General features: G+C 42.7%; 1 protein-coding gene across 1 annotated transcript in view; it reads right to left on the bottom strand.

Moving 5' to 3' along the window:
• Positions 1-14362, bottom strand: part of LOC141147854 (uromodulin-like) — a 144635-nt gene that overhangs the window by 32359 nt on the left and 97914 nt on the right. The window contains exons 14-15 of the mRNA XM_073635021.1: positions 12205-12453; positions 4519-4681 (exon numbers count right to left, since the gene is read on the bottom strand). Coding sequence (XP_073491122.1) covers positions 4519-4681; positions 12205-12453 — 412 coding nt within the window. The remainder of the gene's footprint in view (positions 1-4518; positions 4682-12204; positions 12454-14362) is intronic.

Here is a 14362-nt window from a genome sequence, read left to right as displayed (position 1 = left end):
AAATGGATCATTTTTTGAGTTTAGCAAAAGACTTTTTATGTTTTTTCTTTGAAATCATTGATTTTACACACAATGTTAAATTAACAAGGGACAACAATCTCATTGAGTTAGAAAAAAAACACACCAAAAATACATTACTAATGTTAATAATGTTCAAGTGGTAAGTCTTGAAAATCCAAAAATTTACGTAACCAAAAACGGTGCTTTGGGTTAACTTTATCTAAAAACTAAAAAATAATCACTATAAAAAAAAAAAAACAGAATAATGGGTTCTTTGTGGTAACTTTACAAACCTAAAAAAAAAAAAGGGGAAAAAGTATTATTAGTATGGAAACATTGTTTTTAAAATGCATACTATATCATTCATGAGATCAAAGAGAAAAAGAATCCAGAAATCAGTTTGGGAGAACTCTGATTATGAACAGCAAAACACCTTCGTTCTTTATAGAGCCTTCGTAAAGAAGAAATAAAATGCGCTGCATTCAACGATCACAGATTTTGCAGCGTGATGAATGTGCTACCTACAATACGAACACTAGTTTTACTAGACCGAGTGCTTCCGTTTAGTTTTTGCTTATGAGCATGCGTCGTTTTTTTGTCCGTCGGACTAGCATACAGACGAGCGGACTTCGGGGTCCATCGTACTTACGACGTAAAGATTTGAAGCATGCTTCAAATCTAAAGTCCGTCGGATTTGAGGCTAAAAAAGTCCGTTGAAAGTCCGGAGAAGCCCACACACGATCGGATTACCAGCCAGCTTTAGTCCGTCAGCGTCCGTTGGACTTTTGTAGACGAAAAGTCCGACCGTGTGTACGCGGCATGAGGGTTTCTCCATCACAGGTATGAGAATTTTATAATGTATTATAGAAACTTCTCCAGTGTTAGGTAAATCAGAACATATAAAACTCCTCACTTTTATTGGAAATATCAGTTAGTTAAATAGTTAAATATATATATATATATATATATATATATATATATATATATATATATATATATATATATATATATACACATAGATAGATAGATAGATAGATAGATAGATAGATAGATAGATAGATAGATAGATAGATAGATAGATAGATAGATAGATAGATAGATAGATAGATAGATAGATAGATAGATAGATAGATAGATAGATATTTACATTTCTCTTTCTTTTTTTCTGCTGTTTAATTATTATTCATATAGTTGCCTAAAAAAAATTATATATATTGTTCAAACCTCTTTTTTAAGGGCAAATTAATGCAAAAAAAAATCATCATTATCAATTCTTTTTACAAATAGTGAACAATTTAAATTGCAAAAAATACATAAAAAATGCATGATGTACATACTCATTATGGAGTCAATATACAATAAAAATAATTAAAGTGTTATTTAATAGACATCCCAATAAAATCCTATTAAATTGAAAAATTGTATGCCATTGTTTTCTATATATACAGTCAGGGCTTTTTTTCAGCGGGGGAATGCAGTTCCGGCACCTCCAGCACTGAATGTATGTAATAGCATGGGGTGTGGGCTGTGCTGGAGGGTCTATTGATGTTGGCTGCTGGGGAATCTATTGTCACTGGTGGGGATCTGATTTTGTGTGAGGGTCTATTGTTGCTGACGGGGAATCTATTGTTGCTGGGGGTCTTATGTTGCTGGAAGGGATCTACTGTTGAGGGAGAGGTCTATCTTTACTGGCTGCTGGAGGATCTATTGATGCTGGCTGCTGGGAGATCTGTTGTTGCTGCTGGGGGATCTAATGTTGCTTGGGTGGATATTTTGTTACTGGGTGTGTCATTTTGTTGTGTGTAGTTGGGGTGGAGTCCATTGTTGCTGGGGGAGTCTATTGTTGTGTGGGAATCTATTGCTGGGATTCTATTGTTGCTGACTGCAGGGGATCTATTTTACTGCTTTTCTTTTTATCATCAACATGTTTCATACAAATGATTTAGCACCACAAAACCATACTTGGTTCTGTATTCTCTAAAAGGGGCAGTACTGGTAGGTGGGTAGTGAGTGGAATCAAGGGACGGTGGTCAGAGGTGGGTAGGGGGCAGAGGCAAGGGGTGACTCAGACGGGGGGAGTTCCTGCACCTTTTCTCTGAGAAAAATGCCCTATATACAGTGTATATGTATATATATATATATATATATATATATATATATATATATATATATATATGTACATTTACATTTTATTTGAATTTTTAAATGAGATCCTTCTTTTGTAACACTTTTTTCTATTAGTCTACAAAAGAAAATGATATTTGTTACATATAGACAAACCAACAATTGAACTTACTCTAATGGCCCAATCAAAGTGACACCTATTGTTCTTCTTTACTGAGCCATTCCCCTGCACCAGAGGAGCTTTCACTCTAATATCCCCACCACAAATATACACACAACAATGACAGCTTAAAATAGAACTTAAACTAAAAAATACAAAATTGAGGACAGGCAGTATTGCCTTCCTTTTTAATGTAGAAGAGACATACAATGTCTTATCTGTATTAAACTTCCCTTATCTGCCTGCCCGCACTGCACATACGCTCCTCAGTGTAGAAATGCAACACAGCCAAATTACTGAATTCCTGCGCATGTGTGGGATTGACATCATCGTGGGCCAGCCAATTAAAATGGCCCTGGACTGATACCTGAAATCCCTTCAGGTCTGGTATGGATTTTAAGAGGAACCCTCGCCAATTTTTTAAAAATGGCGTGGGGGTCCCCCCAAAAATCCATACCAGACCATTATCTGAGCATGCAACCTGGAAGGCCGCAGGAAAGGCCTCCCTCCTGAACCGTACCAGGCCACATGCCCTCATGATCAGTGGTGGCATGCAGCTTTTTTTTTTATCTTTTTCGGTCCATCAGAGCAAGAGAAGAAGAAGATGAATAGACTTTGTGGGGCACTTATTTTTTTATTTTTTAATAAAGGATTTGTACCAAGCCGTGTCTTGTAATTTTTACCATTTTCACACGTTTTTGTGAAATGTTAAGGATACATTTGTACCTCGTGACCATTTCACACAGGGGGGGAGGCCGGGATCTGGGAGTCCCCTTGTTAAAAGGGGCTTGCAGATTCCGATAAGCCCCCCGCCCGCAGACCCCCACAACCACCAGGCAAGGGTTGTGGGGATGAGGCCCTTGTCCCCATCAACATGGGGACAAGGTGCTTTGGGGGGGGGCAGCTACCCCAAAAGCACCCTCCCCATGTTGAGGGCATGTGGCCTGGTACAGTTCAGGAGGGGGGGTGCTCTCTCATCCTCCCTCTTTTTCTGCAGCCTGCCAGGTTGCATGCTCGGATAAGGGTCTGTTATGGATTTTGAGGGGGACCCTCATGCCATTTTTTTTAATTTTGGCGCGGGGTTCCCCTTAATATCTATACCAGACCTGAAGGGCCTGGTATGGAATTTGGGGGGACCCCCACACAATTTTTTAAAAAATTTTGGTGCAGGGTTCCCCTTAATACTCATACCAGACCCAAAGGGCCTGGTAATGGACTGTGGGGGAATCCCATGCTGGTTTTTTCAATGATTTTTATGTGTATTGCGGAGAGCCAACAATTCATTATAGCCGCGAGTAGTTTTAAATGACTTTTTTTCCTTTAGAAATGTCATTTTGCTCTCAGACGGTTCTAAACCTGGGAAACATGCGCCCCTTTACAGACATACTATAGACACCCCCAGGTACGATATTTAAAGGGATATTTCACTTTTATTGTTTCACTTTAAGCATTATTAAAATCACTGCTCCCGAAAAAAATGGCCGTTTTTAAAACTTTTTTTTGCATTGATACATGTCCCCTGGGGCAGGAACCAGGTCCCCAAACACTTTTTATGACAATAACTTGCATATAAGCCTTTAAAAATAGCACTTTTGATTATTCATGTTTGTGTCCCATAGACTTTAACGGTGTTCGAACAAATTTTTTTGCCTGTTTGGATGTTCTGCTGCGAACCAAACCTGGGGGTCTTCAGCTCATCCCGGCTCAGCGGTAAACTCCGGGAAACACAACACTGGAGAGCAGGTAAGTATAGTTCAGCTTTTAGTGGAGCCCAGTTAGCCTATCAGTCTACTCATTTGAAATAGTAAACTGTTCAACCTGACAAAAAAAATTGTTACTTTCAATCTTTTTCATGATTCCCACCCTTCTGCCACAATACATGTCTAGAGGGCGCTAGTCCTACTTTCTTGTTCAGATTTCTAGGCTCCTGTGTTCCATCCCTATCTCTAAAGTGATCATTGGATAATTAACCATCATTATCACTAGGATAACTCATTGTCCAATCAGCAGGCCGGTGACAAAGGAAGTTGTATTGCTGAAGCTGGAAACAGAGTTATCTTTCTGGCTGTGCAGTGTGGCAGGGAGTTTTAAACCACAAGATTAGCCGAACAGATTAACAAAATCACTTTTCAAGAGAAACAGCTCACGTCTATCAGTTTCTACTTAGAATGAATCTGGTTTCCTGAAATCCCAACTTAAAGATAAAGAATTGCATGTTATCAATCCATACTTACAGCTGCGCAGTAAGAGTTAGAGGTGTCACACAAGCCGACCTGACAGTGTAAATAAATCTGACTGAATCCTGCCAGAAATTTAAACACTTGAAGGGAAAAGCGACCTTTAAGGGACACTCCGTTTTCTGCCACAAAGAGTGTTGGGTCATTCTTGTTGGGGCATCTAAAAGTGTCATCATCAGACAAGGATTAGAATATGTTCAGCAATATCAGGATATTAATATGAATAACAATCTTTTTTTTTTTTCAAACAAGATTTATTGGAAAAATATTTTTTTGAACATGCAGTACAGAGATATATCAAGCATAGTTGTATACATTTAAAGTGTTGCAACTATCAGTTGGATAAAGGTAACAGGTGCAACAGTTTGCCTGCCTAGCGGCTACCAGTGCCCAAAGTCAAGGAAGGCTGTAGGTATCAAGCAACTGTTAATGAACATCAAATAGCTGGGTTAAGCCCAAATCAGTAGGTATGAAAGAGGATATTTGAAGGAAGAAAGAGAAAAAAAGGGGGGGAGGTGGGGAGGTCGTTACGAAGTAACCAAAAAATGTGTTTGGTTGGGTTACAAGGGTTTGTTGGGGAGCAGAAAATGCAAATGGGATGTTCTATACAGTGGCCAATGTAACCCTCCTAAATGGGAATTTCCATTCATTAATACATTCTTTTCCATAGCAGTTTGCCAAAGTTTCTACTTAACAGGTGATAGTTAGAATAAATTTGGTTTACAAACTGGTGGCCCATTTATTATGTCATTCCAGACATGTCCTTTTCCTTTTTGTATGCCTTGAGTTTTAGCTAAATAGCCCAAATAGCAACTTGAAAAATGTAAAGAGACTTTAACAAAAGCATGCAGCCAGTGCTACAGGTGCAAACTTTGCTAATTTTTTAGTTTTTTTTGTTGTCTAACAGAATCTCAAACAACAATAGTAGATACAAAATGTAAAAAAAAAAAAAAAAAAAAAGGATTAAAGCATTTTATTTCCTGACAGACTCCATGGCAGCCTACGTGTGGGTTAACCCCGCCTCCTCTCCAATGCTATAGGACCCCATTCCCATAAGTGAGTACTCGCCATTGCGTTCCTTTTTTGTCCTCCTCTATGGACCTATACATGCTGTTCGCGTCAGGATTGAATGGATCCAGGATTTGGTATACCTTTGTTCGGTGCAGCTCAGAGCCCAGCCATGGGCGGGCGAGTAGCTTAAAGAGGCTTGGGTATTCCCCCTTGGTGGATGGGTGGTCGCCTCTGTATGCCCGGCGGACAGTTTCATCAACGGCTGGCAAGGTCTGTGGCTTCTTCATTGCATCCTCCATGGCAGTTTCTATATGTGGTCAGTGTACCTGTGTTTCCCCGGTAGTTAGTCTAGTATATCTCGTTCTCCTCATGGCGGCTGGAACATGTGCATTCCAGCCTGCCACGGCACTTCTGGGTTGCGGCAGTCTCCGCCGCTGGCGCCTGCACTGTAGCCGCCTCGAGAGTGAGGCTTGGCTCGCGCATGCGCGGTACGGCGGTCCGTTCGTCGGCCGCACAGGCGCCGTGCGGCGGTTTCCTATTGCGTGTGCGCAGTGGGACACGGTGACGTCATAGGCGGGGAATTTAAATTCAGCCCTCCTGTCCTGCTGTGTTGGGATTTCCCTTGGTAGGGAAAGGAGGTGCGGTTCCCTGCTGGTCTCCAGGTGAGTGGCTTAAGACCTCTGCATTTATTTAAAAAAAAAAAAAAACCCTCCATTGTTTTATTTTTGCTAAGAAATATATATATATATATATATATATATATATATACATATATATATATATATATACATATATATATATATATATATATATATATATATATATATATACATATATATATATATATATATATATACATATATATATATATATATATATACATATATATATATATATATATATATATATATATATATATATATATATATATATATATATATATACAAATGTATAAATATGGATTAATAAATGTTTAAAGGAGACAGTATTTTTTTTATAAAAAAAAATAAAAATTATATAATAATAAATAAAACGCATATAATGTGATTTTATATATATATATATATATATATATATATATGTATATGCGGCAAGGGTTCTTTTCCTTTAATTATATGTTGAACCATGCATTGTATATCTTTAAAAGCAGAGTTTCTTGAAACCTCCTCATTTTGGTGCCTTGGTTTTTCATAGGCCATTTTCTCTGCAGACTGCTTAAAGTGACATCCGCGTCCTAGGTCATGGACAAGTCACCGCCTTTAAGTGGCCAGCCCTCACGCACAAGGTATGTGCTCGTGAGGGGAGGGGATGAGATTTGGGCACGAGTGTTGTGGTGCTGATACTATGTTTTGCCTTTTTCCCCTCCCCCTTTTTTCTTTTTTCTCCAGCCCTTCCAGGTCGGACCCGCTAACCGCGGTCCAGAATGTCAGTGAACTTGCCAAGCCACAATATCATTCATCTTCATCCAGATCTAGATGAGACTCCCAGTCTGGATCCCACCAGAGGAGACGTTCTCGTTCCTCCTCCAGACATCGCTCCCACCACAATGACAGCCGCTCTGATCGCAGAGCCTTCTGGGGATGTAGGACACGAGTCCCGAGGGCAAATCCTTGTGTGACCGTTGCTTTGCCCGTGCGGTTGGGGAAAAGGAGACGGAAAACCAGCGTTTAGAGTCTCTTGTGAAATGGGTGGTGCAGCAATCCCTAATGGAGAGGGATACACCTCGTACATTGAGCCAGTCTACTACCTTGTCTGGCCCGCCAGCTGATGAGGCCCGTGATGATCCAGCCACTTCCCAGCCCTATGCGGCCTCTCTTGACTTCTCAGATGACGAGTCTGTTAATGAAGAGGACATTGGAGGATTTGATTTCGCGATGGTTTCCCCATTAATCAAAGTGATTAAGGAGGCCTTGAAGTGGGAAGACCCTTCCACTCCCCCAGCCAAGCAGAAAAAATTCTTCAAACATCTGGGGAAAGAACGCGCAAACTTCCCGCTCCTTCCAGAGGTGAAGGACATCATTGAGGAAGAATGGAGTAAGACAGAGAAAAAGTCCTCCATGTCTAATAAAACCTCCAGATTGTACCCCTTCAAGTCGGAAGAAATGAAGAGTTTGGAGAATACTCACCTTGTGGACGCAGCTCTTATGCGTCTGGCCAAACACGTGACTCTTCCTCTAGAAGACGCTGTATCTTTCAAAGATGGGCTCGAAAGGAAGATAGATCTAGATCTAAAAAGAATTTATGGGCTCGCCGGTATGGCCTGTAAACCGGCCCTGGCACTAGCGGCCATGTCTAAAGCCATGGAGGCCTGGACGGAGAACGTGGAGTCATTCCTCAAGGGCGTGTCAGAAGAGCTGGCCGGAAGTTCAGCAGCCGCAGAGCTGAAGCTGGCAGCGGTCTTCCTGGGGGAGGCATCCGTTGATTTGATCCGCCTATTGGCTTGTATTATGTTGTCCTCGATTACGGCCAAGAGAGCCCTTTGGTTGCGCCCCCGGCTTGCTGACCCGGGTTCTAAGCAAGCATGGTGTAAAATCCCGTTTGAGGGGTCCTCACTATTTGGCAATAAGCTTGACGATGCCATTACGCGAGCCACAGGTGGTAAATCGGGTTTTCTTCCCCAGGACAGGCGCATGCTGGGTCGAAAGAAACCCCAGTTCAGAAGACGAAGCCCGGAATGCTCCAGGGAAGCACGCTCCTACAAGCCTGGCCGGGACTTTAGGAAGAATTGGAGCAGAGGGCAGACATCCTTTCGTAAACCTGTTAAAAGTCAAGCGTCCAGTGGTCACGATCAGGCCAAGTCTTTTTGAGATTGCGCCCGCCCAGGCGGGCCGGGAGGGGGCTCGTCTGCTCCTCTTCCGGCACGTCTGGGTGGCCTCGATCTCAGACTTCTGGGTCATACGGACAGTCTTGTCAGGCCACAGATAGGCCTTTTCCAGTACTCCTCGCCCCAGATTCGTCTCCACTCTTCTTCCTCGTGCAGAGGATCAGTAACAGATATTGCTGTCCTATGTGGACCTTCTGAAAACTCAAGGAGCAGTGGTACATGTCCCACAGGATGAATGGTTCCAGGGGATATACTCCCCTCTCTTCCTAGTTCAAAAAAAGGGGGGCTCTTGGCGCCCAGTCATAGACCTCACATATTTTAACAAATTCATAGAGAACGGAAGATTCAAGATGGAAACCTTGGTGACCATTCAGAGAGCTATACAACCAGGCGACTGGATGATATCAATCGACCTGAAGGACGCGTATTTCCACGTCCCAGTGGAAAAAGAATTTCACAAATACCTCCGTTTCCAAGTGGGGTCAGATCATCTCCAATTTATCTGCCTCCCCTTTGGCCTGACAACGTCCCCCCGGGTTTTTTCGAAGGTCCTCCTAGCTACGGTGGCACTCATAAGATCAAAAGGGGTACGTCTGTACCACTACCTCGACGACCTGCTGGTGTTGTCTCAGAGCAGGGAGCAGTTGCTGGTCCACCGGGAACAAGTAATCTCCACTCTGTCCAACTTCGGGTGGCTCCTAAACTTAGAGAAGAGTCAACTGGCTCCAATTCAACGTCTAATATATCTGGGAGCTCAGTTCGATACAGTGGTAAACACTATCTCCCTTCCACTACAGAAAATTCCTACGGTTCGAGACAGAGTTTCTCGGGCCCTACATGCTCGGCAAATGAAAGCCTCTCAGTGTCCGAAAGTCATCGGCGCGATGGTTTCCACGACTCCCATGGTCAAATGGACCTTATGGAGATTGCGTCCCTTCCAGTCAGGTCTCTTAGGACAATGGAAGTCAGGGGACAAGAATCAGGTCATCCGCATAACTTCTACAATGCCTCTTCTGTTGGCTTCAGCGCAAGAACCTCCTGACCTGCCACTCCATCGCTCCCATCTTTTGGGTGACGGTCACGACCGATGGCAGCGGTACTGGTTGGGGAGCCCTTTGCGGGTCGAACCTGGCTCAGGGCAAGTGGGACGCATGTCTCCCCAACCCATGATCGAACATCTTGGAACTCCGAGCGGCCTGGTGTGCCCTACAGTCCTTTTCTCATCTCCTGATAGGGGAGTCAGTGCTGTTAAGAATGGACAACACCACAGCGGTGTCGTATGTGAAGAGGCAAGGGGGTACTCGGAGTCCCACTCTCCTGCGGGAAGTCGAGCCCATCCTATCGTGGGCGCAGAAAAACCTTACCAACATTTCGGCAGTCTTTGTCCCAGGTGTCCAAAACACTCAAGCAGACTTCCTATCACGAATAAAGTTGGACAACAACGAGTGGTCTCTTCACATAGAGACGTTCAGGTGGATCTTGTCACTGAAGACCGATCCAGAAGTGGATCTTTTTGCTTCTCCCTGCAATTGCAAGCTGAAGAAGTTTTACACCAGGGGTCTCTGCAGTCAAGCCATCGGGACAGACGCCCTGACGGATCAGTGGAGGTTCAAGCGGGCATATGCCTTTCCGCCACTGCCAGTTATGCTGAGATTCCTGCAAGGGCCTGAGCAGAACCAGTGGAAGTGATGACAGTAGCTCCCTACTGGCCGAACAGGCCTTGGTTCCCTCTCCAGGTCCAGCTCAGCTGTCGGGAACCGGTGCCTCTTCCCCTCAGGCCGGACCTTCTTTCTCAGGGGTCAGTCCTGCACCCTTGTCCGCTCTCTATCAAGGACTTTTCAGCAAAGGTGGCCTTCTTAGTGGCCATTACCTCAGCCAAAAGGGTCTCTGAGATTGCATCACTTGGTCATGAAGAACCCTTCTTGATGTTTTTTCCGGACCGTGTAGTCCTCATCCCTATGCTGGGTTCCAACCCGAAAGTGTCTTCAGTTTTTCACGTCAATCAGGAGATCGTTTTACCTACATTCAGGACCCCGAGGTCCACTGAAAATCACCCTCTAGATGTAGGTGAAGCTATTAAGGAATATCTCAAAGTGACTTCTCCCTTTAGACGTTCTAGTCATCTCTTTGTACTTCACTCGGGCAGCAATATAGGGAAAAAAGCCTCAACCAGGACACTCGCGACCTGGATCGTACAGACCATACAACAAGCATACAGGGCTAAGGGCTTGGCTCCTCCAAAGGCGGTGACAGCCCATTCCACCAGGGGAATGGCAGCTTCGTGGGCGGCAGCTCGACATGTGGCTCCAGACACCATCTGCAAGGCAGCCTCATGGGCTTCTATTAATACCTTCATGTCACATTATTGTATAGAGCCTGCCTCACTATCCTCTGTAAACTTTGGGTTGCAAATCCTATCGACCGATAGGGCAAAGTAAAATTATGTTTTGTTCAGCATACCCACCCATGTGGTTGGCTAGTTATTTCCCACATGTAGGCTGCCATGGAGTCTGTCAGGAAAAAGGAAAATTTATTAGCAAATACCGTAATTTTCCTTTCCTGATGGACTCCATGGCAGACGGAGTTCCCACCCATTGGTCAAGGAGTAGGCTAGTTACGGAACGTAGTAGCTAGTAGTGAGTACTCATTTATGGGAATGGGGTCCTATAGCATTGGAGAAGAGGCGGGGTTAACCCACACGTAGGCTGCCATGGAGTCCATCAGGAAAGGAAAATTACGGTAAGTATTTGATAATAAATTTTCCTTTTTTTAAACCTATTTTTAGAGGAGGTTAATTTTTGTTATTTTTTTTTAAATCATACCAGTGATTATGATCCTTCATTTTATAATGAAATGAAGAAAGAAAAACTAAACACAAACAGCAATGTGCAAAAATCATTTCGAACTTTCCTTGTGTATTTTTACTTCATTATTTGATTTTTTTTTCTCGTTTTTCTTATTTTTTTGTCAGCTTGAAGTCCGAATAGCAATATACACTCATTGACCACTTTATCAGGTATCGGGTTGGACCCCTTTTGACTTCAGAACACTGGTAGAACACCTTTGGGAAGAATTAGAGCAGAGACTGCGAGCCAGGCCTTCTTGTCCAACATCAGTGCTGGCGTCACAAAGGTGCTTCTGGAAGAATGGTCAAACATCCCCATAGACACACTCCTAAAGCTTGTGGACAGCCTTCCCAGAAGAGTTAAGCAGTTATATCTGCAAAGGGCGGGCAAACGCAATTGAACCCTATGGACTATGACTGGAATGCCATTAAAGTTCATGTGCGTGTAAGGGCAAGTGTCCCAATATTTTTGGTAATATAGCATAGTTACATAATTAGTCTGGTTGAAAAAGGACACTAGTTCAACCAATAAAAGGGAAAAAAAAGTTAAAAAAACAAAAAAACAAAAAAAGGACAATTTTAGCAAATTCCAGTCAAACTGAAACTACTAATTTCATGACTAAATCAAGTTTGATAACATTTCCCAACCAAACCTACACTCCACTGTTCCCCCACTGTCATTCTTCACTCACTTCAAATGCTCAGTAGGAAAACCAAAAGTTGCATTTTCTGCATTGTAACCTTATGTAGGGCTTTTGTATTATTGATGTCAAGAGCAGGGAGTACCCAACCATTTCACCAATACAATGATGATGGGAATCCTGTGGCCCTCATCACTCAGCAATATCTATTGTCTATTCCTTCAATGGACTATTCATATTTTCCTGGTTGCAGATCTGATCAGGTGCTCTGCATTTATTTGGCAACACAGGAAATATGATGAAATGACAAAACGTATTATCATTTGAGATGAATAATATACAACACATGATAATGAACTTACTGGTTTGTAAGGATATCATATCTGGGGCCGTAGGAGCTGTCAGCTGTTGGGCTGGCGTAGCAGTTTTTCATGACGAGCACAAATGGAGATGAACCCGTTGCTCCGGTTACAATGACACCAACATATAGGATGGAGGAGGAGTTCAGCCACACCTGGGAGTCAGTATATGGGGTGGTGTAGCCTGAATCTTGGAATAGACCCATCGTTATTGTGAAATTTGCTGTTCCAGCCACATTGATAGTAACCGAGCTGTAATAGAACATAATCATTAATAATCACTTGACCTCCAGAAGATTTACCCCCCTTCATGACCAGGCTATTTTTTGCGATACGGCACTGCGTTACTTTAACTGACAATTGTGCAGTCATGCGACACTGTACCCAAATAAAATGTATGCCTTTTTTCCCCACAAATAGAGCTTTCTTTTGCTGGTATTTGATCACCTCTGCGTTTATTTACTTTTTGCGCTATAAACAAAAACATTTTTAAATTTTGAAAAAAACAAAACATTTTTTATTTTCTGCTATTAAACATATCTAATAAAAAAAATTAAATGTCTTCATTGATTTATGCCAATGTGTATTCTGCTACATATTTTTTGTAAAAAAAATCCCAATAAGCGTATATTGATTGGTTTGCACAAAAGTTATAGCGTCTACAAACTATCAGATATTTTTATTTATGTATTGCTTATTTTATTTTACTAGTAATAGCGTCGATCAATGAAATATAGCAGGGCTGCGATTTTGTGACGGACATTCTGACACTGATACTTTTGACACGTTTTGGGGACCAGTGACTAATACAGTGATCAGTGCTAAAATGACACTGTACTAATGACACTGTACTAATGATACTGGCTGGGAAGGGTTAACATCAGGGGCGATCAAAGAGTTAACTGTGTGCCTAGCTAGTGTTTTAGAAAACTGTGGGAGGTGCTTTTATTAGGGAAAGACATGGATCCTGGTCCTTGCTTTGCAGAGATACAAGATCCATGCCTTCCCTCCTGTCAGAACGGCGATCTGCCTTGTTTACATCGTCCGATGCCGGCAGATATCGAGTCTGCGGTACCTGCCACTGGGCTCCCACTCTGGGTGTGATCACAGCGGGAGTGAGCCGCTAGTGGCACGTATGCACACCCCCCTACCTGGAAGAGCCGGATCACCTATATATACATTATCCGGTGCAGAGGTGCCACCCAGTAGCAGTAAAACTGCTATAGGGTGGCTCTTAAGTGTTTATAAAAAAAAGAAAAAATTATAAAGGCATGATGTGTTCATTTTTGTTCTCAGATATAGTTTCTTTGTTTTAGGACACAAAGTATTTTTGTGTAAAACAGCAATATTAGACATGTATACCACTAGCTTTTAACCCTTTCACTGCCAGGTCCGTATGGTACTGCTTCAAGCTGGCTAGGTCAACATGCCCTATGCACTCAGCTCTTGCAAGCTAACAGAGAGTGGGGGGAGGAACGGTGCAAGGGCAGGTGAGGTTTAACATGTGTCAGTTTATAAATGAATAAGGAGTTTCTATACAGACTCCTTATTCATTCATATAATTTGCAGGCTGAAGAGAAAGGTACTGTCTTCAGTCCCTTTTTCTGTCTCAAAAAATATATATTGGGTCTGTTTAGACCTCGTATATCTCACCAAAGAGCCCCCCCCCCCAAAGAAAATACAAAAAAACTAAATATAAAAAATATAATTGTAAAAATAAAAAAAAAACATAGTAAGGCCCCTTTTACATGGAACGGACTCCATCAAGCAGATGCACCTGCTCAGCTGGGGATATGTCCGCTGATCCCTGCTGAGCAGGCGGATGACAGGCATGTGTCCGCTCCGCTGATGATCGGTCTGCTCATGTAAAAGGGGTCTAAGGTCTTGTTCGTAGAGGGCATACACACCGTATATCCCTGCAAGGCCATGTTTACCTGTACGGAGATGCCCAGGTGTTCCGTGCATCTCTATGCAGACAGTCCCATTGATTTCATTTGGGATGTAGCAATTGTGTGAACAGAGCCATTGCTCACAATTTGGTTGAGAAGATTGGGTGTAGATCGCGTTGGACTGACTCTATCAGTGTGTTTTGTCGATTGGTAGGGTGTTGCCAGAGGGAAAGAATTTGTTTCCAGAGGTCCGTGCCCTGTTTGGAAAAAGG

This window comes from Aquarana catesbeiana, linkage group LG06 (genome assembly GCF_042186555.1).
Source record: "Aquarana catesbeiana isolate 2022-GZ linkage group LG06, ASM4218655v1, whole genome shotgun sequence".
NCBI classification, from domain to species: Eukaryota; Metazoa; Chordata; class Amphibia; order Anura; family Ranidae; genus Aquarana; species Aquarana catesbeiana.
This window is presented reverse-complemented; position numbering and strand designations above follow the sequence as displayed.